Here is a 27,888-nt window from a genome sequence, read left to right on the forward strand (position 1 = left end):
AATAACTTAGCCCGGGACGCTAAAACCTTTTACTAAAGAGTCATGGAATTTTGTGAACAATCGTTTTAGCCAGGATTGTTGGAAAAGTGAATTCTCAAATTGCTATGAATGGCATTCGGGTGTTGACATTGGTACTTTCGACACGTACCTTGCCCCCGGCAGAACTCTACCTGTGCGTGGTAAACTCTGTCGGTGTACCCCACTGCCAGTTGTGTGGCAGGACTGTCATCAACGTCCTCATCGCCGGATATGAAGTCACTCTCTTCAGTGTGTTCTTTTCCATACTCTACCGCAATTCCTTTGACCTATTTTGATGGGTGTTATCTCAGATGCGCATCGAATGAGGCTTTAGGCAGGCATTGAAAGTGAAGAGGGGTGTAAGATACAAGTGACCAAAGAATCTGGCCACTTTTTGTGGAAGAGATAACATTCATGGCACTGAATTAGGCTTATGGGAGATAGCTCAAAATTGTTGAGTACTAGCTATCGTTGTATTCTGTTCTATTTGTATGCCTGATGTACGGTCAATGGGGGTAAATCCTTTTCCGTATAAATGGCTAATTATAACTTAGACAGCAGTCACAGTATGCATAAACCTGTAAGGGACCATCGGACTGATTTCACTTCGGGGGGATTCCAAAGTTTGTTCGTATGAGGATACAGTTATAGGCAATGTGGTGACTTATTTATCCTTTTGAAAAGCCGAAACAGTGTCTCTCGATTCTTTTGACTCTTCAGTATTATCACCCTCAGATTAAAGGCAGTAAAAGCACCAGGAAAGCGTGAGTAGGTATCCTTGTTGAAACAGGATAGAAAATGAGAGCAAGACTGCCTGCGAGCCCCGGACTATGTGGTGCGTAGCTGGGACTGCACTCATTGCGCAAGAGTGGGAGTAGTCCTGGTATTCTTTTAGAAGTGAATCACGACTTGTGTGGTGCGTTTCCAACTTGCATTACTCTTCTAGCCTGTGGATTGACCTTGAACTTGCCCGTCTGAGATTCAAGCTATGGTCAAATCAAAGGCTTTGCTTACAAATTGAGGTGGCCGGTAAGATCAAATGCTACCGATGGATCAACCAATATCCAACAGAGCATATCTGTTTCTTATCCAATCGATCGAGTACCCCTGTTACACAATGCAAGATCTTTTATAGACAATGCATAAAGCACTCTAGGTTCTACACCGCAGTTAGGAAGCCCGAGTCAGATTTGAAACTAGGACTAGGATTTGGTAGCTGAAGAGGGTAACACGAGAGGTTAGAGAGCAGATGGTGGAAGATGAAGATGGTGTAGAGATGGTTCACCTATGGTTTAAGTCTGTTGAAAGGAATGACAGAAGTATTTCCTGTTTGATCCAGCGGATGTGTGTCGTAGACCCGGGGTTGGGCAGGTTAAGGCAATTTGATCTCGAATTGGAATTGTCTAGAGTGAATGACAGACCTCCCGCAGAAGCTAAGCAGACCTTATTATCTAGGTCTGGCCTGCTAATTGTGCCCCAGAATAATAGGATAAGTACCTACATAGGCACCCAAGGATCACAAGGTTTCCAACTGGCGGCCGAACTGAAATGGAATCACACAGAAGAGAAATAGCAAAGAGTTATGTCTGACTCAGATGCTGGTCAAGAGACATCAGTTAATAGAGTTGAACCAATAAAACACTAGGCAATGTAAAGTCATTTCTATTATCTGGCGGGGATGTGCAGGATATTTTCAAAGTACTCAACAATGTTGCTCTATTAATAGATTGTTCGCAACGCAAGGGAAAGCATAATAGATCAATTCTTGTTCATGAGCCTTTCTCAATGAAATGGATGTATATAAGTAGGCATGTAGACCTCGATTTCAACTTGGAAGATAGATCGTGTTCTCCAGTGACCAGTCCCCCAATTGGGCCAAGCGCCCTATTTTTTTTTACATTCCTAATCAGGTTTTCTAATCATTGTTCCCTCTTTTATTATTCCTTCTACCTTCGTTTCCGCGACAAAGCTTATCTTCTTGTCCACAGATAACACATTTACTTGAGTTCGACAAGATGCGCCTCCAAACCGCTCTTCCGGTCTTTCTCGCCTATGGTGCTATCGCCGGAGTGGTACTACCCGGTAGCGCCTTTGAATGTCATGGGATGTGTCATTCTCAAATGGGACTGGCGGGTGTTTACCACGACAAGCTTCATGCCGGCTGCGTGAACATATGCAATACTTTGGGGCTCGTTGAAAAAAAGGTATTGAAGAGGGTTGAATAGTCTTTCGATTTGTTCTTTTCCCCCACAATATCGTTGGAGCAAATTTAAAGAGTTTTCATAATATCATTTCCCCATCTGCTCGTGGGATGTTCTTGTCAGAATTTGCTCGATGATCGGGAAGGAATTAGCCTTTTGAATAAACCAAAACAAGACTCGTCTGTGAGAGACAGTACCTTATTCATCTGCCATGATCCAGTGTCCGCAATAGTTACGGATATCAATATCTATATACAGCTCAACTCGCCAGTCAATGAGCGCTAAGAGATTAGCTAGAGCTATGCGACGAGACTTTTGCGTCAAAGGGTATGTTTTTCCGCAGCCCATGGTGTTGCTTACACCGAGGGGGCGAAACCAATGCTAGCTTGGTTGGCGAGGCTCACCTGATCGGCGTCTGTCCCTTTGATAAATAGTCTAAGATTATGAGCTGGAAAGTAGCGAACAAAACACTTGTCAGGAATATACAAATTAGCCTGATTCAAGTAATTCATTAAGAATAACCATATAAGGTTCCCCGAATAAAAAAAGCAAACCCTCGAATCAAGTATGAAACCATGTCAAGCCACGTCCCGCTTAATTTCCTTCACCTTGACGCTCCTCCACTCGATGGCGAGGCTTCCAAACACGCTTGCCGCCGCCAGGGCCGCGCTCATCAGGAGCGTCCTGGTCAGCGCGTCGCTGTAACCCCTGATGACCCGAGCCAAGAGTTCCTTGGGTATCGCGCTGCGGAGTTGCGTGGCGCCCGCGGTGAAAATGGTCTTGGGGTCCATGCCTGGAAAAACGGCCTGAAGGTAGGCCACCAGCTTGTTGACAAAGATGCTCTCGGCAATCGAGACGAAGATAGCGCCTCCCAAGCTCTGCACAAACACAATGACCGACGTCCCCATCGGCACGTCGTCGATATCGAGCACCGTTTGCACCGCGATAACAGGCTGCTGCATACCGAACCCCACGCCCGCGCCCGCAATAACTTGGTATCCAATCCAGATGGGTTGTTTGGTGCGCGGGTTCCACGTCGATAGCAAGCCAAACCCGACCGACATGACCACACTCGAGATCCAAAGGAAAGGAGCATAGTAACCCCAGATGGTGACGACCACCCCCGCGATGAGGGACGCAACCACGAGCGCCAGGAGGAACGGCAGGATTCTGATGCCCGACTCGACGGCCGACACGCCCTGCACGGCCTGGAACCAGATGGGGATGTAGTAGCTCGAGCTGAGGAAGGCTGCGCCTCCCATAAAGGCATAAATCGACGCGGCCCAGACGGTGCGCTTCTTGATGATGCGCGGCGGCACGGTGGCATGTTCGTCTTGCCACCACTGCAGCACCAGCCAGATGGTCATGAGGACGCCGAAGATGGCGAGGAGGGCGATGATGCGCGGGTCGCTCCACTTGTATTCTGTTCCGGCCCACTGCAGAGCCAGCAGCAGGGAGATGACGGCGGGCATGAAGACGAGGGTACCGAAGGGGTCGAACTGCTTGATGCGGGTCCGCCACGGGCAGCATTCACCCTTTTTCTGCTGCAGCTGCTGCTGCCGGGCCGGCTCGCCGCTGCGGTCGGGCTCGCGGAACCAAAACGCGATTGCGAAGACGCTGAGCACGCCAAAGGGCAGATTGATGTAGAAGCACCAGCGCCAGGTGGCTTTGTCGGTGAAGAGTCCACCGAGCAGCGGGCCCGCCACCACGGCAATGCCGTACATTGATCCCAATATACCGGTGTAAAGGGGTCGGCGGGACATGGGGACAGAGTGGGCGAGGATGATGAGAGAGCCGGAGAAGAGCCCCGCCGAGCCCGTGCCGGCAATGGCGCGGCCGATGATGAGGAGGAGGGATGACCTCGCGGCTCCGCAGAGTAGGGATCCCAGCTCAAAGAGGCCGATGGCCGTGAAGTAGATCCATTTTATGCTGTAAAACGTGTAGAGCTTCCCAAAGAACAGCTGCAGAGCAGAGACGGTCAGGAGGTATGCGCTCCCGTACCAGCCAACATCGCCCAAGCTGTTGAACTCGTCGGTGATTTTCGGTATGGCCACGGCGATGATTGCACTGTCTGTGAAAGTAAAAAGGGAATAGTTGTCAGTTTTATATTCACTTATCAACAGGTTTAGAACATACGGCTCGAGTCGCCGGTTACCACGCAACTCAAAAGTAAAGGGGTTACTTACCGAGCGCTACAAGGAACACACTCATACAAAGGGCCGTCATCACAAGTGCAAGCTTGAGTCCGGTGATGTAAGGCACTCCGTCTTCGCGCATCGAGTAATTCTCGTGTGCTGTCGATGTTGCACTAACCATGTCGTCGTCTCTCCTCCCCTTATTATTGCCAGCCTCTACTGCTCCCGCCGCCGACGTTGGACCATCTTCCGAGTTTCGCTCCCTGGCGTCGAAAAACGAATCGTGATATCCCGAGTCCGCGGCCGACAAAGCCGGACTCGGCATTTCTTGAGGCACCATCTTGCACTCCACCCCTGACTCTTTGCACCGGCAGTCCGGGCCGCAGTATTGCTGGTCAGTCTCCCGCTTTGCTGCAGTGTACGAGTTGGTGCTTGAACTGCTCGCCACGATGGTGTGCGCGCTGCCTGATGCTGCATAGGGTGTTGAGGGCACTGCCTGGTACGTCATTATAGACCCCCGTTGACCTTGAGCATGTAATGAATGTTCTTTTGTAGACTGTAAGAGGGCTCTGTCCGTGCGATATTTGAATGAGACGCAGTGAGGGAAAAAATAGGGACGGATTGTTATTTTTTGTCCTTGGAAGCGAATGTAATATCTAAGCGGTCATGGCAAAGAACGTCTTGGCTCGCAACCAGCTCTCAACGTGGCATGGGGAAACAAGCTTAAGTTCCTTATCACTCAAGCTTCTTTGCGCTCCCTTTTTTCTCGTCCTCGATGCATAGCCCGGGCCCTGCGTCTGTCTTATGTTTGGTCATGCGAGGCCGTTTGAGGAGAGCCATTTTGTTTTCATCCCAAGAGCTCGTACGGACCAAGATCGAGTCATATCTATTTCTGGGATTGGCTTTCTGGTGGCAATCGCCGCGGCCGCCGTTGGCTTGCAGGTTACGTGGATAGGAGATATGGGCTTTTAACATTCAAGTGGTTTTCTTTCATGACGATGACTGATGATAAGCGAAGCTGAAATCCGATGAGATCAGACGAACTACTTTGAGGGGGGCGGTGCACGTTTTTTTTTTTTTTTTTTTTGTTCTTTTGTTCAAAAAGACCCCCATACGCGCAATGTTCCACTGTTGAGCTAGAATAAAATGCATTCACGGTAGGGATAGCCTTACCCCGATACGTCTGCATCAGATACCTGAACCTGAAAGTTGATTGATCAATGTAAAGTGAGGTAACTAGATTACAAAAAACATTCGAACATCTGGGTGCTGGGTGACGAGGTAACTATGAGTGGCGACAACACGATCAATCGGCTCGCACACTGATTCATGGGGATATATGGACAGGAATGTAATAACCCGAATACGAAACTCGTGTTCTTTTTCTTGTGGTGCTTTTATTTTCAGTGTCTTCTTTTGTTCTCCCCCTAACGAGTAGCGTAAACGCTCCGGATAATCCCCTTCCCAAAACCAGAAAAGCAACGAATGCTCGCTAAATGTGACTAGAGCCGAAACTCTTTACCGTTATCCGCAGAAATCAACCTGGACGGATTGGGAAGAAGAACCACAAAACTTCGGATTTTTGAGCTGGGACAGGTAAAGCAAGATTAGGCAAAGGTCTTTCTTTCTTTTTTTTTTTTTTTTTTTTTTTTTTTTTGACCCCTCTTCATTCACACATTATGCCGCAGTCCGTCGTGTAGACAACGGATGGTCGTTTTCGCACTTGCCGCAAACAGGTGATATTTGGAGAGGGGAGCGTTGGATCATTTGGGATGACTCCATACAGCCTAGAGTACTGCAGGTGCATGTGGCTCGCACCTATCTTATTGCAATGATATCCTCCATTTTGGTGTTGCCGTTGCGATTTTGATCTCTACTTGGCCTCCATGACCAGATTTCTGGAAATGATACAAATTGTCGGATTGTTTACTTGATTCAAGGTTGTTTTGCCCAAGAAAAAAGCATGTTATTTTTGTCCAGGTGCACTAGGAAAATCTTGGGAAGCATACTGGAATACCGGCAAGTTCCGTATTCTTGGCGGTACACATAGCTGATGTTTGTTTGTATTGACAGCCACAATTGGATGACCCAACCATCAAAGAGAAGCTCAGAAGATTTGCAGCTGAAAAAAAAGGCTCAAAGAGGCATATTTGTTCCTCTCTACCCGATAATTCACCGGGATGAAGATAATGCACGAAAGGCAGACTGAGGGTATTGTAAATTGGCCTCCGACGAGCTCGACCCCCCGACCTAGATAGTTCTATGTCTAGTTGTAGATGCTGGGCAATGCGGGGATGATCTAGTGCAGTTTTGGGTTTTGAGAGGAGACCGCACAGCCAAGGCGCAGCTCCAGCGAGCTCCAAGATGTTTGACAGACAAAAATTGGGGTGGCAAGTCCAGAAAAGCGGCATGGTGGAACTCGGCATGCATCATCAACTCATATTGTCCTATCATCTCCGCACTCGGAGCTAGATAGGTGTTTCGTCTGATAAGCACGAGGCACCACGGCATCCCAAACCTCACAAAAAATGAACATCAACTCAATTGCTTTTGTTTATCAACCAAACTAAGGCAAGGCATAGAGCAAACCATACTTGTTTTTTTTTCTTTTGCGCGCGACAAATATGATATCCTGGTTGCTAGTCGCGTTTGTCGCGGTTGTGGTGCTTATATGGACTAGGCGACGAGAGTCCAAAGAGGCACACACCCATGCAGTACGCGCCATTAATAAGATTTTCCTCCGTTCTCAAGAGACTCCGTCTAGGACTGACGTTGCCGGATAGTTGGCGAGCGAGAAACATGGCAGAAACGGCTCCAAGAGACGAGCAGATGCCAAAACCTTTGACTCCCGGATAGAACCACTGGCCGGCTTCGACTTGGAACAGACGAAACCAAAGGATTTCCGCCCCTTCAAACCAATTTACCACATCACCATGGGTAAGTCACCATTCGCACGCCACACCCTCCACCCCTCACCCTATCAGCTTTTTATTTTTTCGGCTTGAGCATATGTCTTACCCTCGCCCGGCGAAATAAAAAACCAACAAATCCCGTAAATAGGGCTGCAAGCAAGCAACCCGTCTGAATTGATCACCATGGATCACGACTACGCCGAAAAGATAGAGTTTAGACGAAAGACGATCGCGTCGCACCCAGAAACCGTCGTCGGCGCCGTGCAACCCGACGGCCTCGCGCCTTCACAGGAGCTCTACGCGTATCTGCTGGCCGAGTACCTGCCGACGCGGTACCCGAGCGTGTTTAAGCTCGAGGACGACGGCAAAACGCTGCGCAACCACGTCACTGGTCGGACCTGCTCGACGGTTCCGCCGTCCGACGTCGAGTTGCTCTTGCGCACGTTGGGAGAGACCGTCGAGGATGACATATTCATCCTGGTGCGGACACCCGGCGGGGAGCACAGGATGGTTGCGTTTGTGTGCTGCCATCCGGCGGGATTTAATCCGGCGGCTAAGTTAGGAATGGTGCTTGCCGATATCCATGGACCGGTCCCGTCGTATGAGAAGATCGGGCCGAGTATGGAACGGTTCTTTGCCAAGTTGGAGGTGGGGGAGGTGGTCAAGCGCTTAAATGTGAGTTGCTTAAATTGGCGAGGGGCTAGCTTGTATGTTGATAAAGGGCCTGGTTGATTGACACAACTGCTGCTACTAGTGGGCGATCACCACCGAGTCGCAACTTTACACCCCCAGCGCATATCATGTCCATGAGGGCGATGAGGTCCAAAAGGACGAGGATGTCGACATTGAAAAGGTTGGTACAGGATGATATGAGCGTGTTTCTCAAGAAAAAGCCCTCGACCGTAGCATGAGAAACTAACACCCCCTGACCCTCATAACAGACCCGACTCCGCGTCGAGTTGCAATCATTGTCTAGGCTCCCCAAGACAAGGGCGGTTGTCTTCTCCTTCAAGTCATATCTCTACCCGGTTACAGATATCAAGGCAGAAGGCCTGGGCCCGGGACTTGCAGACGCCATCGAAGGTCTCAAGAAGGGTAACGCGCCAGGCATGTGGACTTACAAGGGGGCCGTGAGATGGGGAAAGAGCGTTTGTGAATACCTGCGGAGCTAGTGGGCCACTTCGTTTTTCTTTTCTTTGCGTTGCTCTCATTGCTCTGGAGTATACGGCTAGACCATTTCAGCATAGCCAGCCCCTGGCATCGTCTGTATCTTGCAAGCTTGGATCAGTTTGGCGGATTCACCGATTAATCAGCAACAGGACTAATGACCAAATACAGTTCCGCAGCCCCTATGAATGTGGAATCTCCCCGTCCCACACGTACCCCTGCTCCCTCCCTTCCAACAACGGTCTCAGGGCCATACCATAATCCCCTCCGTTCGGCGTCCTCAGCAACGTATGGATGTGAAACTTGGCCGGCTCCCTATTTGTAAGGAACACACACGAGTGGTGATCAAACTCGACAATAATCACCGGGCTCTGCAGCCTATAATAAAACGGATCCTCATCGCCAAACCCACCAATCCAGCAAAAGTACGTCTCGCCAAACCACGCCCTCACCTGCGCCATGCGCAACTCCCTCGCCCTCGCGGGCAGGTACAGCAGAAACTGCTTCACGACCGCAGCGACGAGATCCTGCTGCGCCGCCGTCATGTCGGCCACGACGACGCCCTCGTACGGCACGACGCGGTTGTCGCGGTACGCGCCGCACAGGTGGCGCTGGTCGTCGTGGTTCCAGCGCCCGCGCGGCATGGCCGGGTCGCGGAGGAGCTTGTAGACCTGCGCGGCCTGCTGCGTCTGCGGCGGCAGCGACTGCATCAGCTCGAGCCCGAGCTTCTCCTCGGCCTGGAGGATGCGGGTTCCGGCGTGCGGTCCGTCGTCGATGACGTTGGGCTCGGCGCCTGTGAACCAGGGCGAGATTACGATTTGGGTCCGGTGCAGGAGCACGTTGAGGCAGAGGTGGTGGCCGTAGAAGGAAAAGCCCCAGGGCGAGGTGGTGGAGGGCTTCCCGAACAGGACGAAGTTGTACGAGTGCTCGTTGCAGATCCTCGGGGCGCGCACCAGCTCCCCCAGGAAGCCGTTGATGCGCATGGCGCCGAGTGCCTTTTGGTATCCCTCCGGGCTGAGCGTTCTTTCCAGCACGAGGAGGATGCTGTCACGCAGCTCGGGTGTGAGCTCGTCCAGCCGGAGGCCCTTATCGCTGAGTAGGAACTCCGGGTTGGACCAGGACCGCCACTCGGGCGAGTCGATGTGGTAGCTGGTGATGGCGGCCTGCTCTGGCGTGAGCTGGGCCAGGACTGCTTCGGCCGCGGCGGTGATGTCTTGTATCGGAACGCCTTCGTCTTGCGGCTTGAACAAGCCCTTGCGGACCGTGCCGTCGGAGGTGACGCCGCGGAAGGGCTCTTGGAAGAGGGCGCGCCAGTGCAGGTACAGCCCGTGGAGCCATGGTGGGTTACCCCCTTGGATGAATTCTTTGGCGTATTCGTGCGCATCCTGCTTCTGCATTGTCGTGAAGCGAGGGTGGCTCAGGTCCGGGAGGAACCGGCGATAATCGCCGTCCTTTGTCCCGCTTGTAGCCATTTTTTACTCCCTAATTTCTGGATTGATGCACTTCGACTTTTTTTTTCTTTTCCTTTCTGAAATTTGTCCTTTGTGCATACTGACATGGAATGTTTTGTATATGGGCTCCTCGGACCCCGCTGCCGAGGCATATATTCGAGTGAAGGTGCATCAAATTCCATCCCATCAACCTCCGCATGCCTCCAACTTACGATGCGGGGTTGACCCCGGCAGTTGGAAGAGCGATCTCGGAGTCGGCCGGATAACCCGCGACCCGCTGAAGATAATTGATCTTGGCAAGGTGTAAGCTTTCAACCAATGATGCTGATGCACATGCAAAGAGGAAAAAATAGAAAGATTGTATAGTCTCAGGGCTTATCCCTGAATCGAAGCTCCACCAATTGAGCCGCGTGGCCGTGGCTCAATTCGTGGCTTTGCTTGTACCTGTGGGTCCAACCAAAGATTACTTTGGTTCAGGTCTGAGGACAACTTATTCATTTTGGGCTCAAGTGGAGTAGTCTCAGGGCTCATCCCTGAATCGGAGCTCCACCAATTCGTGGCTCAATTCGTGGCTTTGCTTAGTCTCAGTGCTCGGACTAGACCCCCCTGCGTTGCAGGGTGGACCGGGCGCTCCATGTACCTTTCAGCCACACGGCTTTTCGGCCAATCAAATTGGCCAAAAAAATCGCGCCCGTTCTAGTCTGAGGACATGTTGTCGATTATCGCCGCAAGTGGAGGTTATCGCACAGTATACGCACTGTGCATGCACTGTATGCGCAACGGCGATACAGTTTTTTAACTGTGTATTTTTAAATTACGAATATTTAATTAAATAAAAATCGTATAAATATTAACAAAATATTGGTATAAAGCTTAAAGTTAGGGCTTTTTAACGGTTAAAATCTTATATCTGTAGTCGCTATAAATAAATAAATATAAAAATAAATAATAATATTATTATTTTTAACGCCCTATTTAAAAATTTATATATAAATAATAATATATATAAACCTTTTATTTTTATAAAATAATAAATATATTTATATTAATACCTACGTATAATTTTTTTTACCAAATTATCGTGCGTTAATTTTTTATTTATTTAAATATACGTTAAATTTAATAATTTATATAAATATTTAATAATTAATATATTTATTAATAAAAGGTTTTATAATAAAAAATTTCGATATAATATACCTTTATATTAATTATATATAATAGTAAAATAACGTTTATTTTTTTGTTTAATTTAAAATAATTATAAAATAAAATTAAAAATTGTATAATTTTTATTAAATTTATATATAAAATACGCAATTTTAATAATATTTAGAAAAAATTTTAACGTAAACGTTTATTTATACCATTTATATAATCGTTAAGATTTTGGTGTTTATATCGTTAAAATTGGTAAAAATATAAACCCGTTTCGATTGCAAAATTTATTAAAAATATTTAATATTTTACCTATTCGATTATTTAACACCTTATATTACGTAGTATATTAATAAGAATTTATATATATAATATATATATATATACCACCCTCCACGTGCAAAAATTTTTAAATTATATTTAAAAATAAAAATATAATTAAAAAAAATCGAAAAATTCCAATATTTATTAAAAACCCAACCTCCATTTGAGAATTAAAGGCACCCATATCCCAATTCGACCAATATAATAATTAAAAATATAAAATAAATCGTTGTTAATTATTTCGTCAATTCCTATATCCAACGTACAAACGGTTTATTTTTACGATTTTTATTTAATTAATTATAACGGAGTGTCGGTCGCCGAATTGGCGAAATTACCTCCATTTAAGCCCAAAATGAACAAATTGTCCTCAGACCTGAACCAAAGTGATATTTGGTTGGACCTACAGGTATAAAATAAAGCTACGATTAAGCCACGCTTAATTGTGGAGCTCGCGTTCAGGGATAAGCCCTAAGACTATAAATTATCCTTAAACCTAAACCAGAGTAATCTTTGGTTAAACCCACAGGTACAAATAAAGCTATCAATTAAACCACGGCTTAATTAGTGGAGCTCGCGTTTAGGGATAAGCCTTAAAACTAGGTTTTGCTTATACCTGTAGGTCCAACCAAAAATTATTTTGGTTTAGGTTTGAGGATAATTTGTTCATTTTGGGCTTAAATGGAGGTAATTTCGGCAATTCGGCGACCGACACTCCGTTATAATTAATTAAATAAAAATCGCAAAAATAAACGGTTTGTACGTTGGATATAGGAATTAACGAAATAATTAACAACGATTTATTTTATATTTTTAATCGTTATATTGGTCGAATTGGGATATAGGTGCCCCTAATTTTCAAATGGAGGTTGGTTTTTTAATAAATATTGGACTTTTTCGATTTTTTTTAATAATATTTTTATTTTTGGATATAATTTAAAAACTTTTGTACGTGGAGGATAATATATACGTATATATTATATATATAAACTTTTATTAATATATTACGTAATATAAGGTGTTTAATATTCGAATAGGTAAAATATTAAATATTTTTAATAAATTTTGCAATCGAAACGGGTTTATATTTTTACCAATTTTAACGATATTAAAACCAAAATTTTAACAATTATATAACCGGTAAAAACAAACGTCCACGTAAATTTTATTTTTTAATATTATTATAATTGCGTATTTTATATATAGATTTAATAAAATTTGCATATTTTTAAATTTTATTTTATATTTATTTTAAATTAAATTAAAAAATAAACGTTATTTTATTATTATATATAATTAATAATAAGGTTTACTATATCGAAATTTTTAATTATAAAACCTTTTATTAATAAATATATTAATTATTAAATATTTATATAAAATATTAAATTTAACGTATATTTATATAAATAAAAAATTAACGAACGATTATTTCGATAAAAAACTTATACGTGGGTGCTAATATAATTATATTTATTATTATTTTAAAATTAAAAGCTTATATATATTATTATTTATATATAAATTTTTAAATAGGGCGTTAAAAATACTAATATTATTATTTATTTTTATTTTAATTTATATGTAAAGTTTATAAATATAAGGTTTTCACCATTAAAAAGCCCTAATTTCAAATATTATAATAATATTTTTATTCTATTTTTACCATTTTTATTTAATTAAATATTCGTAAATAAAAAATACACAGTTAAAAAACTGTATCGACGTTGCGTATATAAGGCATGTACAGTGTATGCACAGTGCGTATACTGTGCATTTCTGTCGCTTGCGACGAAAATCAACAACATGTCCTCAGACTAGAACGGGCGCGATCTTTTCGGCCAATTTGATTGGTCGAAAAGCCGTGTGGCTAAAAGGTATATGGAGCGCCCGGTCCACCCTGTAACGCAGGGGGGTCTAGTCTAAGCACTAAGACTACCGGCGGGCGCAAAATTATTGGCGGCGCGAACCGCCAAACCAAAAAATAATAATTTAATTATTTTTTAATTTATATTAACGACGATATATTTACCAAATAATCGTTAAAAATAAATGGTTTATTTACAATAAATTTAATAAAACGTAAATCGGAAAATTAAAACGAAAAAATTACAAATTAAAAAAAAACGGTTTATTTATAAACGGATTAAAACAAAATTGGTAATTATTATAATATAAAATTTTTATTCAATTTTCGTATTATAGTTAATTATTTACAATAAATTAAACGTTTACGTAAATAAAGGGTTATTTTATTATTATTAAAAAATAATAAAATCCCCTTTATTTATTAGGGAACGATTGGAACAAAATATTCGTTTATAACGTTAAAAAATTTTACGATTTCCCAAACGCGTTATTTTTCCTTTATTTACTTATTAATAACTATTTACGGGTTTAAAGGGTACGTATATTTACAATTAATATAAAAAATAGCCTGTATTTATTCGCGGGCAAATATGCGTGTGGGTAAATTACGTGTGGTAATACGTGATTTTAAAATACGTAACAAAGATTTTAACGGATCTTTGCAGGATTGTAGATAGTTATAAAACGATAAAGAGCATGTATGAGAATACCGTTTATTTTGTTATATTGTTTTTACCGATTGCAGCGATCACTCTATTCCTATCAACAGTATCATTAACATACCAGTCCAGCTTGCCTGCCTTGGCATTTCCGCTCACTCACTAATTTCAAGGACTATCCTAGGCGACCATAGCAACATAAAGTTGGTTGTGGTAATCTTTTCCACGTAATCTTCTACCGCTCTTCAGGAACTGGATCAGGGTTTATGTCGTCCCCACACTTATGTCTGATAGTCCAAGTCGACAAACAATGCATACCTTACCATGCGCTCTCTTCCTTGCGCTTGTACACCAAGGCACGATGGGGACGGTAGAGGTCCGATAAAATCGTACATTTCCATGAAGCCATATATAGAACAAAACGTAGATCATCACCTAGGTACCACGGTCAGTATTGAACATTCAAGGAAACAAAAGCCATTCCATGCACACAGCTAAACTGGCTGCAAAGAGCATTATGCCGGCCCGACAAAACCCTCCCTCTTTGTGGAGAAGGACTTTTCTTCTCGGAAGATTTGCCCGAGTAACGTCTTGTCCTCAAGCTGACTTGGATCAGCTAAGGCGCCCATGGACTTGCAGGTGTGCTTTGGCCTGCATTCGAACTCTGCGACGACACAGACAAACCCTCGGCAGCGTCTAAAGGGGCTGTAATTATACCAATTTCGGCCTCTGTATCGCGTTGGCGCATCTCGGGCGGATTCGGGTCTTCGACGATGGTCCCCAACCCGCTGTCATCAACAGCACCACGGCCACCACCAGCACCAAACGTAATGACAACGGGCTCGTCGCTGCCCCTTGGCGGCTTTCTTGCCACTCGCAGCAGGCACGGGCACCGCTGGAGCAGGTGAGGCCAAATGACGGACATATTCGCGACGCAAGACGGCGAGGCTGGCTTCGCGGACGTACCAAAGGATATAAGTCGGGTCCCAATCGGGGTAAGGTCAAAATAGTTTGTTAAAATAACGGCAAAGATGACGAAAATGCCCGCCGACGGCACACCGAATAGTGTAATCTCATGGCGCCACGGCATGTTCACCTGGAAGACGACAGGTTTCACCACGCAGAGCATGGCCACTTCGGATGCTAGATTCAGGCTACCCTCGGCCATTTGGCTACGTTTCAGCGTCGCGCAGTCCGTTGTCGGCGGTGGGAAGGTCCACAGGCTCAAAAACGGCCGGGAGTGGGCGAAAGGAGTTATCTCCGTGGCCAGCCAGCACAGAGCGACGAATACGGCGAGCATCCGGGCCAGCAGTTTCGGCTTTGTACCCACGATGAGGCGTGTGTAAAGTATAATCATACGGGCTTTCAAGGTATGGATCATGCTTAGGAAGCATTGTTCCAGAAAGTGGGTTGTTGGGTAAAGATATAACATGTAAAAAAGGGTTACAAGTCCAATTTGCTTTTATTTTTGGTGCTTTTCACGACTGTGAGAGAACCAAGGTAAAGAAGGTAAACTGAATATTAAAAACAGTAGTCATGCTTACAAAACGACTCTGGAACCCCTGATACATGTCTGTATGTCTTCAGTTGGAGGACCAGCCGCATCTACAGGCTACGAAAGGGAGCTGCCGTCTTCGTAAATAACATGAGGGGGGCGATACCGCCTGTATAAAGAATCTGCAATGAGAACTCGTCAGCACTATAATATTCACAGATGGAATAATCAAAGAAATACAAGCTTACAAAGGCGGGAATCATTAGAATATAAATGTGGTTATTTTAATACAAACAATAGATTATTGTCACACGCATAGATTGCCCTCGTCAATTTCTATTCTTGTTAATATGCCTTTCGTTATGCTAATCGATTAACAGACGTTATTATAAGATAACGTAGATATATTGTGCATATTTTATTTAACAGTTTAAAAAACTTTTAAATATCCTTTTCGTTTTATACCCTTATTTAAATAGGTGAATCACGTGTAATTGGCCCGTACAGCCAAACCCGTAATTTATTATTTAATTAATAAATTAAACGCGTGAAACCCTATTTTAATAACGGCAACTTTTTTTCACACGTTTAACAATTTGAAATTCGTTTTTTATAACCATTAATAATTCGAAAATAACGGAAACGGTTATATAATTTTTGTCGAACTTTTTAAAAACAGTTTTTGTATTTATTCGCCGTTTTATTTATTTTCCGAAACCGGCCGAAAATCTTTATTGTCGAAATTATAAAGTTTAACGCCCCTTTTCGAAAATAATAAATTTAAATAATCTTATTTACCGATTTTATTTTTTATTTAATTTATTATTCGATTATAACGAGACCGTTTAAATTAATTACAAACTTTTATCAATTTTCTTCGTTTATAAAAAACTTTTTTGCGTTATAAAATTATTACGAATTAATAATAATTTTTTTATATTTTTTTCAATATTATTTCGTCTAATATTTGGTATTTTTTATTTGGTTTTTTTTTATTTATTTTAATTTCCTTTGTTTTCATTTATTAACTTAATTTTAATTTAACTTTTCGCCGCTATATTAATCTTAATGCTTAAACTAAACCCCCCTATAATCTCAATATCTAAATTAAACCCCCCTGCGTTACAGGGTGGACCGGGCGCTCCATATACCTTTTAGCCACATGGTTTTTCGACCAATTAAATCGGCCGAAAAAATCGCGCCCGTTTTAATTTGAAAATATATTATTAATTATCGCCGTAAATAAAGGTTATCGCATAATATTCGCATTATATATACATTGTATACGTAACGGCGATATATTTTTTTAATTATATATTTTTTATTTACAAATATTTAATTAAATAAAAATAGCATAAATAAAAAAAATATCGGTATAAAGTTTAAAATTAGGGCTGTTTAATAGTAAAAACGTTATATTTATATACGTTACACAAAAATTAAAATAAAAATAAGTAATAATAATATTATTTTTAACGTTTTATTTAAAAATTTATATATAAATATTAATATATATAAACCTTTTATCTCTATATAATAATAAAAATAAATATATTAATATTAACGTACAAATTATTTTTCCAAATTATCGTTCGTTAATTTTTTATTTATATAAATATACGTTTATAAAGGGGTAGGTTAACGGCCCTATAATTATTAAATTCCCAAATGGAGTTATTATTAAAATTAAAGGGTAAAGGTATAAAACCGTTATTTGTTCGCGTTAAAAGGATATTTATATAAAGGAGGGTTACGTATATCCCCGTCGTTTTAACACGTTATATAATACGTATATTTAACACGAATTCGTTATATAACCTTTTTGGACGTCCTTTTTTATCGGGGCGGGTCGGTCCGGATTTAAAACGTCGCGTTCCGTAATTCCGTATTGTTTTTTTTTATTTCGATATTATATTAACCGGTTTCGCCCAATTATTTAAATTATTATTTTTATAATATTAATTAGGGCCGTGGTCCGTATTTTCCACCCGTTTTTTTTCGCGTATTGTTTTTTATAAACCCTTTTTATCTTTTTTTTACTCCGTATTTATTTCGTTTTTATTTCGTTTTTATTTCGTTTTTATTTTATTTTTAATCCGCGGTTATATTTAAATGCGTTTTGGATTAACCCGGGACGCGAATTTTTTTTATCGCCCCGTTTGCGGTTTGGTAATAAACAGGTTTTTTTATTTGCCCGCCCGTTATTTATTTTTTTTCGCATTTTTTATTTATTATTATAACCGCGTATAAAATTTTTATTTGATTATTTTTTCCGCGTTTTCGTTTTTTTTTCGGTTAATTTTTTTCCATCATTTTTTTTTTTAGATTAGGATTTTTTATTTTCGCGTAATTTCCCCGTTATATTTTGTTTTTCGTAATTTATTTTTTAATTCGGCATTAATTTTTCTTTCGGTTTTAATTTAATTTTTGCCTATTTTTTATATGTTTTTTGTTTATATTTACTATTATTTCGCCGTTTATTTTTATTACGTTATATTTATTATTAAATCGAATAATATAATAACCGGTATTTTTGGAAAAAAAAATTTTTAACGTTTTTTGGTTTATTGGATAATTATAACGATTTTAATATTTTCGTAATAAATTTACACCGGTACTTTTTTTGTTTATTTTTTCCCGTTAATATATTATATAAAAATCCCGCCGTATTATAAACGTAATCGTCGTTAAAAATAATTTTAACGACGAATTATTTATTACGTTTAAATTATAATTTCCGCCCTATTTTTTATATATTCATATGGCGAAAATTATTGGTATTATTAATTACGTCCCCCATTTTAACGGTACGGTTTATAATAAATACCGTAAAAATAAAAAATCGGCTTATAATTATAAAAAATTTTTACACGTTAAAAATTTATTTTTCCGCCGCAAACTTCGTAAAATATGAAAAACTATATATTATAATTAATATATTATCGCCGTTATTATATTTTGTAAAAAAAAAGAATTATATTGTAAAATCGGGCCGTCGCGTCCGTATAATAAATAAATTTTACGTTATTTACGCGGTGTATTTAAAAAAATATTATCGTTTACGTAATACCGAAAACGTAACCGTTTCGGACGGTAACCGTAATAATAATAATATAATTATTATTTATAATAATAGTAATAATAATAATAATAAAACCACGTAATAATTTACCCGTAAATTCGTCCAAAATATAAATTATTTCGAAATAAATTCCGTTTTTTTTTAATTTTTATTCCGTCGCGTTAACGTATTAACGTCCAAAAACGCAATCATTAATATTATTTCGAAATTTTTAAAATATACGCGCGTTATACGCGTAAAATTATCGCCGTTTAACGCAAGATTAACGCGGTTATTTTCGTTTTTACCGTTATTTAATAATAAAATTAAACGCCGGTTTTTATCCGGTAATTATAATTTGTTTTACGTTTGTTAATCCGTTTTCGCAATTTTTTCCAACGTTACCGTTATATTAAAATTTCCAAATTTATTAAAAATAATTTTGGCCGTAATATTTTCCGCCATTTTAATATTGGTACGTTTAACAATTTTTATTATTACGGTTTTTATAACCCATTTAACATTTTCCGTAACCGTTTTATCGTAATTTTCTCCTATTTTTAACAAATTTCCGTCCCGGAGGCGGGTTTTTTTTAAAACGATTTTTTAAATAATTTTAAATTTAGTTTATCCCCGGATTATTATTTAAATAATCGGAGATTGGACCGAAAAGTAAACGAATACGGCCGTCGTTAATATATATTCGTGGTGGGGTTTTTATAATAATTTAATTATTAAATAAATGGATGGGTTTTTTTCCGTCCCGTGGGTGGGTAAATAGGTGGAATTTGTTTTTTTAATACGTTTCGTGCATTTTTATATTACTATTAATTTTAATAAGGGATTTTTCCCGGTTTTCGGATTAATATAATATATATTCGCCCCGTTAAAAATTTAAAAATTATTTCGTTTTTTTTAATATTTATATTATAAAATATATAATCCGCGTAATTTTAATATTATATATATATATTTTTAAATTTTTTGGCCTTTTATAATAATTTATCGGGGTTATTTGCCCCCCGGATCGCTATTCGTATATATATCGCCTTATTAAATTTTAAATCAATTAATAATTTATACGTTTTCGAAATATTTTAGGGATTTTTATATAAAATTATCGTAATTTATTTATTTAATTAATATTATACGGCCGTAATTTTTTTTTACGGTTTTTTACGGATAAAATTTCCTTTATTTTTTATTTGTTTTTTTTATCTTTTTTTTCCCGTCCGCCGTTATTACCGGTTCCGGTTTAATATCGGTGCGTAATTAAAAAAAAACGGGTCGGTAATTACGCGTTCGACCAATTTTACGTAAAAAATTGGGTAAATATTCCCCGGTATATTGAACGTAATTATTAATAACGTAAATACCGCGGTTATTATATATCTTTTATAAATATAATAGAATTTATAATATAAACAGTTATTATAAATATTACGGAAATTAAAATATATTTTGTCGTTTATTTTAAATATTTTTATTGGGCGTTAAAACGAATTCGCCCCAATTTTTTATTATTATTATATATATATTATAATAATTTGGGCAATGTTCGTATTTTAACGTAAATATTCGATAAAATAGGTTGCGCGTTTTTTTGGATTTGTGGAAAAAACGGACAACGAAGGTTATGAAAATAAAATAATTTTAATATTAAATTTTAATAATAATTTATTCGAATTAATACCCGTAATTAAAAAATTTTATTATTAAAAATTAATTATATTACGTCCAAATATTTAAACCAATTTTTTTGGTTAAACGCCTTGTAAATTTATAAATAATATTACATTTTTTAATTTGTTCGTTTTATACCGTCGTCGATTTCGGAATAATATATTGTAAAAAAAAGTTATTTAATTTTTATTAATTCATATAATTCCGTCCAAAATTCGTCCATTTAATTTAATTTTTTATTTAAAATAATTTGGTCGGAAAAATTCCGAAATTATTTTTTTATCGTTTTAAACTTTATAATATAATCTTTTATTTTTATCGAATATATTATTTTTAATTATACGTATTTGGATAATTTATTAATTATAATTATTAAATACCGGAAAACGGTTTTATTATATCCGGATAAATTCGTTATAAAATTTATAAAAATTTATTTTTAATATTTATCCGACGTTAGTAAAAATTATAATAAATTTTATTTAAAAAACCGGAAAAATTTCGATTTTTAATATATATTATAATTACGGATAAATTGTTTTATATATTTTATTATTCCGTTTTAATCGTAATTTTTTACCGAAACGGCGAAAATATTATTCCGGCCTATATAATTTATAATGGGGAATTTATAGGTTTTTTAAAAAATAATAATAATTAAAAATTCCTAATTTGGTAATTATAAACGTTTTCGGTATAAAAATATATTTAACGCGTTAACCGCGTAATTTATAATTTGCGTTTTTATTTCGATTTTTAGGGAAAAATATTACGAGTCGTTATTAACCGTTTTTAAACGTATGTGGTATATATAATTTTCCTGTAATATTTTTTACCAAAAAACTGCCAAATGCGGCTATAAAAACGGGGTGGTAGATAATATATTAATTTAAATTTGAAAATTGGTTTAATTTAATACCAATATTATTACCGGATAGAAAAAACGTAATACGGTAATTAATTTTAATTTATAGTATTTTTTTTTTGGTAAACGTGTTAAAAATTATCGTTTATTATCCAAAACGGAAATGGAAATAATAATAAAATTTGGCGAATATTTTTACCTATTATATTTATTTTTCAAATATTTTTTTTAATTTGGAAAAATATTTTAATATTTTATCATCCGTTAAAATTAAAAACGGTTGGCGGATATCTTGTAATTTTATATTTTAAATTTTTAAATATATTATTACCGTTAAAAGTTTTTTATCGTGGATTATATAATTTTTTTATATTGGAAATAATTTCGCCGAATAAAAGATTATTAATTTTTATAATCCGTCCGCTTTTTTATAAAATAAATAACCGTTTAAAACCGAACCGGAATAATTTATTTCGATTTTAATTTTTATTTCGTCGTTTTATTAAACGAAAATTGGAATTTGGAAAAAAGTTTTTTTTAATTTTTCGAATATATTATTAATTTTTGGGATTTAACGGAAAAATATTCCCTTTTTCATTAACAATAATAATAATTTAATTAAGGCGGAATAACTTTGGATTAAATTTTGGTAAAAATTGGCGAATTTTAAAAATTTTCGCAGGTTTTTTAACCGGATAAATATTTCCCTTTTCCGGATCCGTTTGTGTTTTTTTTTATTTTAATAATTAATTCCAAATATTTTACCTTTTTTACCGCGAATACGTTTTTTTTTAAATCCAAATTTAATCCGGCGTTATTTAATTTTTAAAAAATTAAACGGATTTTTCGTTAATAATTATTTTTAAAATTTAATAAGTAAATTAATATATTATTTAAATATATTAACGTAAAATCGCCCAAAATAATTTTTAATATTCCGTTAACGTAAAGTTAAAAAATTGCGGGCGTTCCGGTTAGGTTAAAAAGGTATATTAGCCATTTAAAAAACCCGAACCGTATTTGGAACGCCGTTAAATATTCGTTATTTTTTACCATTTTTATTTTGTAAAAAACGGCGCGTACGTCCATTTTTATAAACCATTTAACTTTTACTAAAAAATAAATTATTTTTTTAATTAAAAGTAATCGATAACGGTTTTATATTATAATATTATTAAATATTCGATAATTAACGTAAAAACGCCATTTTTCCAACGTTTTACGGATTATTAATATTAATACCGCCGCCGAAAGAAAATTTGCTCGAATTTAATTTTTATTTATTATATTTATAAATTATTTCCGTAATTTTAATAATTAATTTTTAAATATATAATATAAACGTTTTTAAAATAATACCGAAATACGTTATTAATCGTTTTTTCGTAATTAAATATAATGGTTAAATTATTTTTTATATAAAAAAGAATTAAACGTTTTAATTTGGTCAAATAAATTTTTAAAACCGGCCAATTTTTTAAATAATTCGGTCGGTTTAAAATTACCCGTAATAATAATATTTACTTTTAAAATTTGGGCTATTTCGCGTAAAGAAATCGCTGCGAATTCTATTTATTCGGGAATATTTTATTTTATTTTTTTATAAACCGTTAAAAATATATTGCCGATAATTACGGTGGGTTTATTTTAAATTTATCGCGCCAATAATTTACGGACCAATATTTTTTTTATTACCCCGATACGGAATTTATTATAATCGGTTTCGAAAAAAAAGATTTTATATATTGTTTAAAAAAATTTAATATTACGTTCCGAATTAAACCCGGAATAATATAAAATAATATCGGCGTTATTTATTTATTTACGTTTATTTCGTATTTTGCAACTTTCCGTATTATTAAGAATACGTAATCCAATACGGTATTTAATTAACGCGAAACGGGTAATGGAAATTTATTAATTTATAATCGAACCGCGTATTTTTCGTTTATCGCCGCGTAATATTTATAATTTAAATTTATTTATATATTAATAAGTTGTAAATTATTTAAAAAAAACGGGGATAAAAAAATAAATTATTTATAATTTAATAAATTTTTTTTTCGCCGCCGTTGGTTATTATTTTTACCGTTTTTACGGTTTTTATTTTTTTTATATTATCCGGTTTAAATTTTTAATTAAATTTTATATTAAAAATTATTTAATTTTTTATTAAAAATTTTTAAATAATATTACGGTAACCGTTATATTTGGGCGTAATACCGTTGCGAATTTGTTATTTATTATTTAATAAATAATTTTTCCGTAACGGAAATACGTTTTTAATTTACGCCGCCGTTAATATTTTTTTTATAAAATTTAAAAAACGCGTTATTTTATTTCGTTTTCCGTCGTCGTTAAAACCGGAAAACGTTCGTACCAATATTTATTTTTAAATAAATTATATTTGCCTATTTCCAAAATATTAACGCCCGTTATTAAAGTATTTTTATTGTTTATAAATTTTGGAATTATGGTTATTTAAATACGGTGTTAATTATACCGTTTTTCCAAATCGAAAATTTTTAAATTTTGGGCCATTTGGCGATAAATTACCACCGCGTCAAAATATAAATTATTTACGGTATTTTATTTTACGTATATTTTTTTAATTTGGACCGAAATTTTAAAATATAAAAAGTTTATCCGTATTTTATTCGACCAAAAAAACCCGTCCGCCGTTATTAAAATGTTTTTAAAAATTATAATAAATTAAACGAAAAATTAACCTAATTTTATTTTTAATAATTTAAATTCGGCGAAAATTTGGGTATATTTATAAAAATTATCGTAAAGACGTTTTAAATATTTTAAAAATCGATATAATTATAAATTTTATTTTTACCGCCAATTTTAAAATAAAAACGGACGATTTTTTAAACGGCGAATTTTAAATTTATCCAAAAATATTTATATTAATTTCGGCAATTACCTATAAAATTTGTATTTTTATTAAAATTTATATTTTATAATATAACGTTAAACCGTAAATAATATTGGTAAATCGTCGTATAATAAAAAGTTTTAAAAGAAATTTCGTTAAAACGGTAACGCGGTTTAAAAAATTTTGGCCGCGGTTAATATTATTAAAACGTTTAATTAAAAAAATGGGAATTGTTTTTATTATTTTTTAATTATCCGTTATATTTTTTAAAGGGCGATTTCCATTATTGGGGCGGTTTTTTTAATTATCAATGGTAAATTTATAAATAATTAAAAAAAGAAACAAATTTTAATAAAAGTAAAAAATAAACCAACAATTTTATAATTGTTGGATTTTCGAATGGAATTATTATTAAAATTAAAAGGTAAAAAGATAAAACCGTTATTAATTTGCGCTGGAAGGTTGTTTATATAAGGGAGGGTTACGTATGTTTACGTCGTTTTAATATATTATATAATACGTATATTTAACACGAATTCGTTACACGCTGCAAAATTAAAAAAAGTGCTTTTATTTACGTAATTATAATAACCGATGAAATCTTTCGGACGATTTTTGCTGTAAACGCGTAATTTCTTATTATATATAAAAAAGATTGTTTTTAATTTTAAATTTTTGCAATTTTGATTCTTTTTTTTTATTTAATTAATCTATTGGGAAAATAAATTAAATTAGAAAATAAATTTTATATTTAAAATAAAAACCATTTATAATTGGAAATCAGGACGAGAATAATATTATATTTCCGGTTATAACGAATATATTTATTATATTAAAAATTCGATAAAATTATACAATATAAATAACCGCGGATTTTGTAAAAAAAAACACGGTATAATTTCGAAATTTTTAAAAATAATAATTTTAACCAAACGTTTACAGGGAACGGAAAATACGGAAATTAGGCGGACAAATTACAACTATTTTCTAATTCGAAATAATATTACGGTTAATAAAAAAAAATAAAAAAAACTTTGGAAAAAAATATTAAAAAAACGATTTATTTATACGGCCACGGGATTTGGTTTTAGGAAAAAAAACCTAATATTACAACCAGGGTTATTATTTATATAATTGGGTAAAAACGGAAAAGGTGTCGGAAATTTAAACCAAAACCACCAAAAATTACAGACCGAAAATAAAAAAGCGAAAATATAAAATTACGTAATAATAAAATAAAAAACCCTAACCCGATTATTAAAATAAAAATAACCACAATTATTATTAAAAAAATAATTAGCCCAATTATAATTATCCTGGGGTAATTATAATTATTTATATAAAAATAATTATATTTGGAATAAAATTATTATAAAACGCGCTCGTTATTATGTAAAGAAAATTCGATTTTGAAATTGTTTAATAATAATTAAATTTTAGTTAATTTTAATTTTTATTTAAAACCGATTATAATTTTACCCCAATTATTAAAAATACCCAATTACCCAATTAGACGTTTAATTGCTTTAATCCACTGTATTTTACCATAAGAATAAGTTACCCTAATACTTTAATCGTAATAATAATAATAATACGGCAAATTTTTAAATATTTCCCAGCGGTTTTTTAAATATTCACACCATGAAAAAATATATATGGAAATTAATATATATTTTTTATATTTTTTATATAAATATATACGAAAACGTTAAAACGTTATTTTTATATAACGGCGAAAATATCTTTTTAACGTCCCAATAATTTTAAAGGAGGTTATAAGGTAGCTTTAAGGTTTTAAGGTCGAAAATTACTCGTAGTGATAATTAAACTGTAAAATGGCAAATAACCGTTTATTAGCGGGTCGTAAAAATTCTTATTATTTATATAATTAATTGCACAATTAATTATTATTATAATTAATAAACAAATTATTATATAAAATATTGGAATTAAATACGTATACCAATTCCATGGTATAATATCTTTAATCTAGTTTTAATATTTAAATTAAACCCCCCTGCGTTACAGGGTGGACCGGGCGCTTTATATACCTTTTAGCCACACGGTTTTTCGACCAATTAAATTGGCCGAAAAAATCGCGCCCGTTTTAATTTGAAAACATATTGTCGATTTTCGTCGCAAACGATAAAATTACACAATTTACGCATTATATATATATATATTATATATGCATTATATGCGTAACGGCGATATAGTTTTTTAAACTATATATTCTTTATTTACGAATATTGAATTAAATAAAAATGGTATAAATATAATAAGAATATTGGTATAAAACCTAAAATTAGGGCTTTTTAATAGAGAAAACCTTATATTTATATACGTTATAAACAAATTAAAATAAAATTAAATAATAATATTATTATTTTTAACGTTTTATTTAAAGCTTTATATATAAATAATAATATATATAAATTTTTTACTTTTATATATTAATAAATATAATTATAATAACATCCACGTATAATTTGTTTTTTTAAATTATCGTTCGTTAATTTTTTATTTATATAAATATTTAATAATTAATATATTTATTAATAAAAGATTTTATAAAAAAAAAATTCGATATAATAAACTTTTATATTAATTATATATAAAAATATAATAAAATTTATTTTTTTATTTAATTTAAAATAAACATAAAATAAAATTTAAAAATATATAAACTTTAATAAATTTATATATAAAATACGTTATTTTAATAATATTTAAAAAAGAATTTAACGGGAACGTTTATTTATACCGGTTATATAATCGTTAAAATTTTGGTTTTAATATCGTTAAAATTGGTAAAAATATAAACCCATTTCAATTGTAAAATTTATTAAAAATATTTAATATTTAACCTATTTAAATATTTAACATTTTATATTACGTAATATATTACCCAAAATTTTTATATATAATATATACGTATATACCACCCCCCACGTGCAGATTTTTTCAAATTTTATTTAAAAATAAAAATATAATTAAAAAAAATTAAAAAAATCAAAAATTCCAACCTCCATTTAAAAATTAAAGGCACCTATATCCCCATTCGACCAATATAATAATTAAAAATATAAAATAAATCGTTATTAATTATTTCGTTAAGTTTTATATCCAACGTGCAAACCGTTTATTTTTACGATTTTTATTTAATTAATTATAACGGAATATCGGTCGCCGAATTGGCGAAATTACCTCCACTTAAACCCAAAATGAACAAATTATCTTTAAACCTAAACCAAAGTAATTTTTGGTTGGACCCACAGATACAAACAAAGCCACGAATTAAACCACGGCTTAATTAATGGAACTCGCGTTTAGGGATAAGCCCTAAGACTAATTAAAAATATAAAATAAATCGTTATTAATTATTTTGTTAATTATTATATTAAACGTATAAACCGTATATTTTTACAATTTTTATTTAATTAATTATAACGGAATTTCGGTCGCGGAATTGGCGAAATTACCTCCATTTGCGACGAAAATAAATAAATTTTCCTCAAACTTAAACCAAAATAATTTTTGGTTGGACCTACAGGTATAAACAAAACCACGAATTAAGCCACGCGGTTTAATTAATGGAATTCCGATTTAAGGTAGTCTTAGGGCTTATCCCTAAACGGCGCGATCCCAATTAAATTGTGGCTTAATTGGTGGCTTTATTTTATACCTGTAGGTCTAAATATAAAAATTACAACGGTTTAGGTTTGAGGACAACTTATTTATTTTCGTCGCAAATGGAAGTGATTTCGGCATTTCGGCGACCGATACTCCGTTATAATTAATTAAATAAAAATCGTAAAAATATACGGTTTATACGTTAAATATAATAATTAGCAAAATAATTAACAATAATTTATTTTATATTTTTAATTATTATATTGGTCGAATTGGAATATGGGTGGCTTTAATTCGCAAATGGAGGTTGGGTTTTTAAAAAAAATTGGAATTTTTTAATTTTTTTTAATTATATTTTTATTTTTAAATATAA

General features: G+C 35.1%; 4 protein-coding genes across 4 annotated transcripts; 1 reads left to right on the plus strand and 3 right to left on the minus strand.

Moving 5' to 3' along the window:
* Window positions 1-2,797: 2,797 nt before the first annotated feature.
* On the minus strand, window positions 2,798-4,862 carry PgNI_05330 (uncharacterized protein; the record flags this gene model as incomplete). The annotated part of the gene is made up of 2 exons (XM_031125363.1): window positions 2,798-4,290; window positions 4,406-4,862. The coding sequence occupies 2 exons, from the start codon at window positions 4,860-4,862 to the stop codon at window positions 2,798-2,800; spliced, it is 1,950 nt and encodes a 649-aa protein (XP_030983117.1).
* A 1,977-nt stretch (window positions 4,863-6,839) lies between these two features.
* On the plus strand, window positions 6,840-10,165 carry PgNI_05331 (uncharacterized protein). Its single transcript, XM_031125364.1, has 5 exons — window positions 6,840-7,068; window positions 7,138-7,291; window positions 7,415-7,941; window positions 8,021-8,119; window positions 8,208-10,165. Exons 1-5 carry the CDS (start codon window positions 6,979-6,981, stop codon window positions 8,436-8,438), a joined length of 1,101 nt encoding a protein of 366 aa, XP_030982501.1. The 5' UTR covers window positions 6,840-6,978; the 3' UTR covers window positions 8,439-10,165.
* Window positions 8,616-9,905, minus strand: PgNI_05332 (uncharacterized protein; the record flags this gene model as incomplete). Its single annotated transcript, XM_031125365.1, has 1 exon — window positions 8,616-9,905. The coding sequence occupies one exon, from the start codon at window positions 9,903-9,905 to the stop codon at window positions 8,616-8,618; it is 1,290 nt and encodes a 429-aa protein (XP_030983113.1).
* Window positions 10,166-14,510: 4,345 nt separating the features above from the next.
* On the minus strand, window positions 14,511-15,194 carry PgNI_05333 (uncharacterized protein; the record flags this gene model as incomplete). The annotated part of the gene is made up of 1 exon (XM_031125366.1): window positions 14,511-15,194. One exon carries the CDS (start codon window positions 15,192-15,194, stop codon window positions 14,511-14,513), a length of 684 nt encoding a protein of 227 aa, XP_030983114.1.
* Window positions 15,195-27,888: the final 12,694 nt, after the last annotated feature.

This window comes from Pyricularia grisea, chromosome I (assembly GCF_004355905.1).
Source record: "Pyricularia grisea strain NI907 chromosome I, whole genome shotgun sequence".
NCBI classification, from domain to species: Eukaryota; Fungi; Ascomycota; class Sordariomycetes; order Magnaporthales; family Pyriculariaceae; genus Pyricularia; species Pyricularia grisea.

Coding starts and splice junctions, on each gene's coding strand:
- PgNI_05331 (XM_031125364.1), top strand. CDS start 6,979: ATGATATCCTGGTTGCTAGTCGCGTTTGTCGCGGTTGTGGTGCTTATA. Junction 7,069..7,137: donor AAGAGGCACACACCCATGCA/GTACGCGCCATT, acceptor GTTGCCGGATAG/TTGGCGAGCGAGAAACATGG. Junction 7,942..8,020: donor AGGTGGTCAAGCGCTTAAAT/GTGAGTTGCTTA, acceptor TGCTGCTACTAG/TGGGCGATCACCACCGAGTC.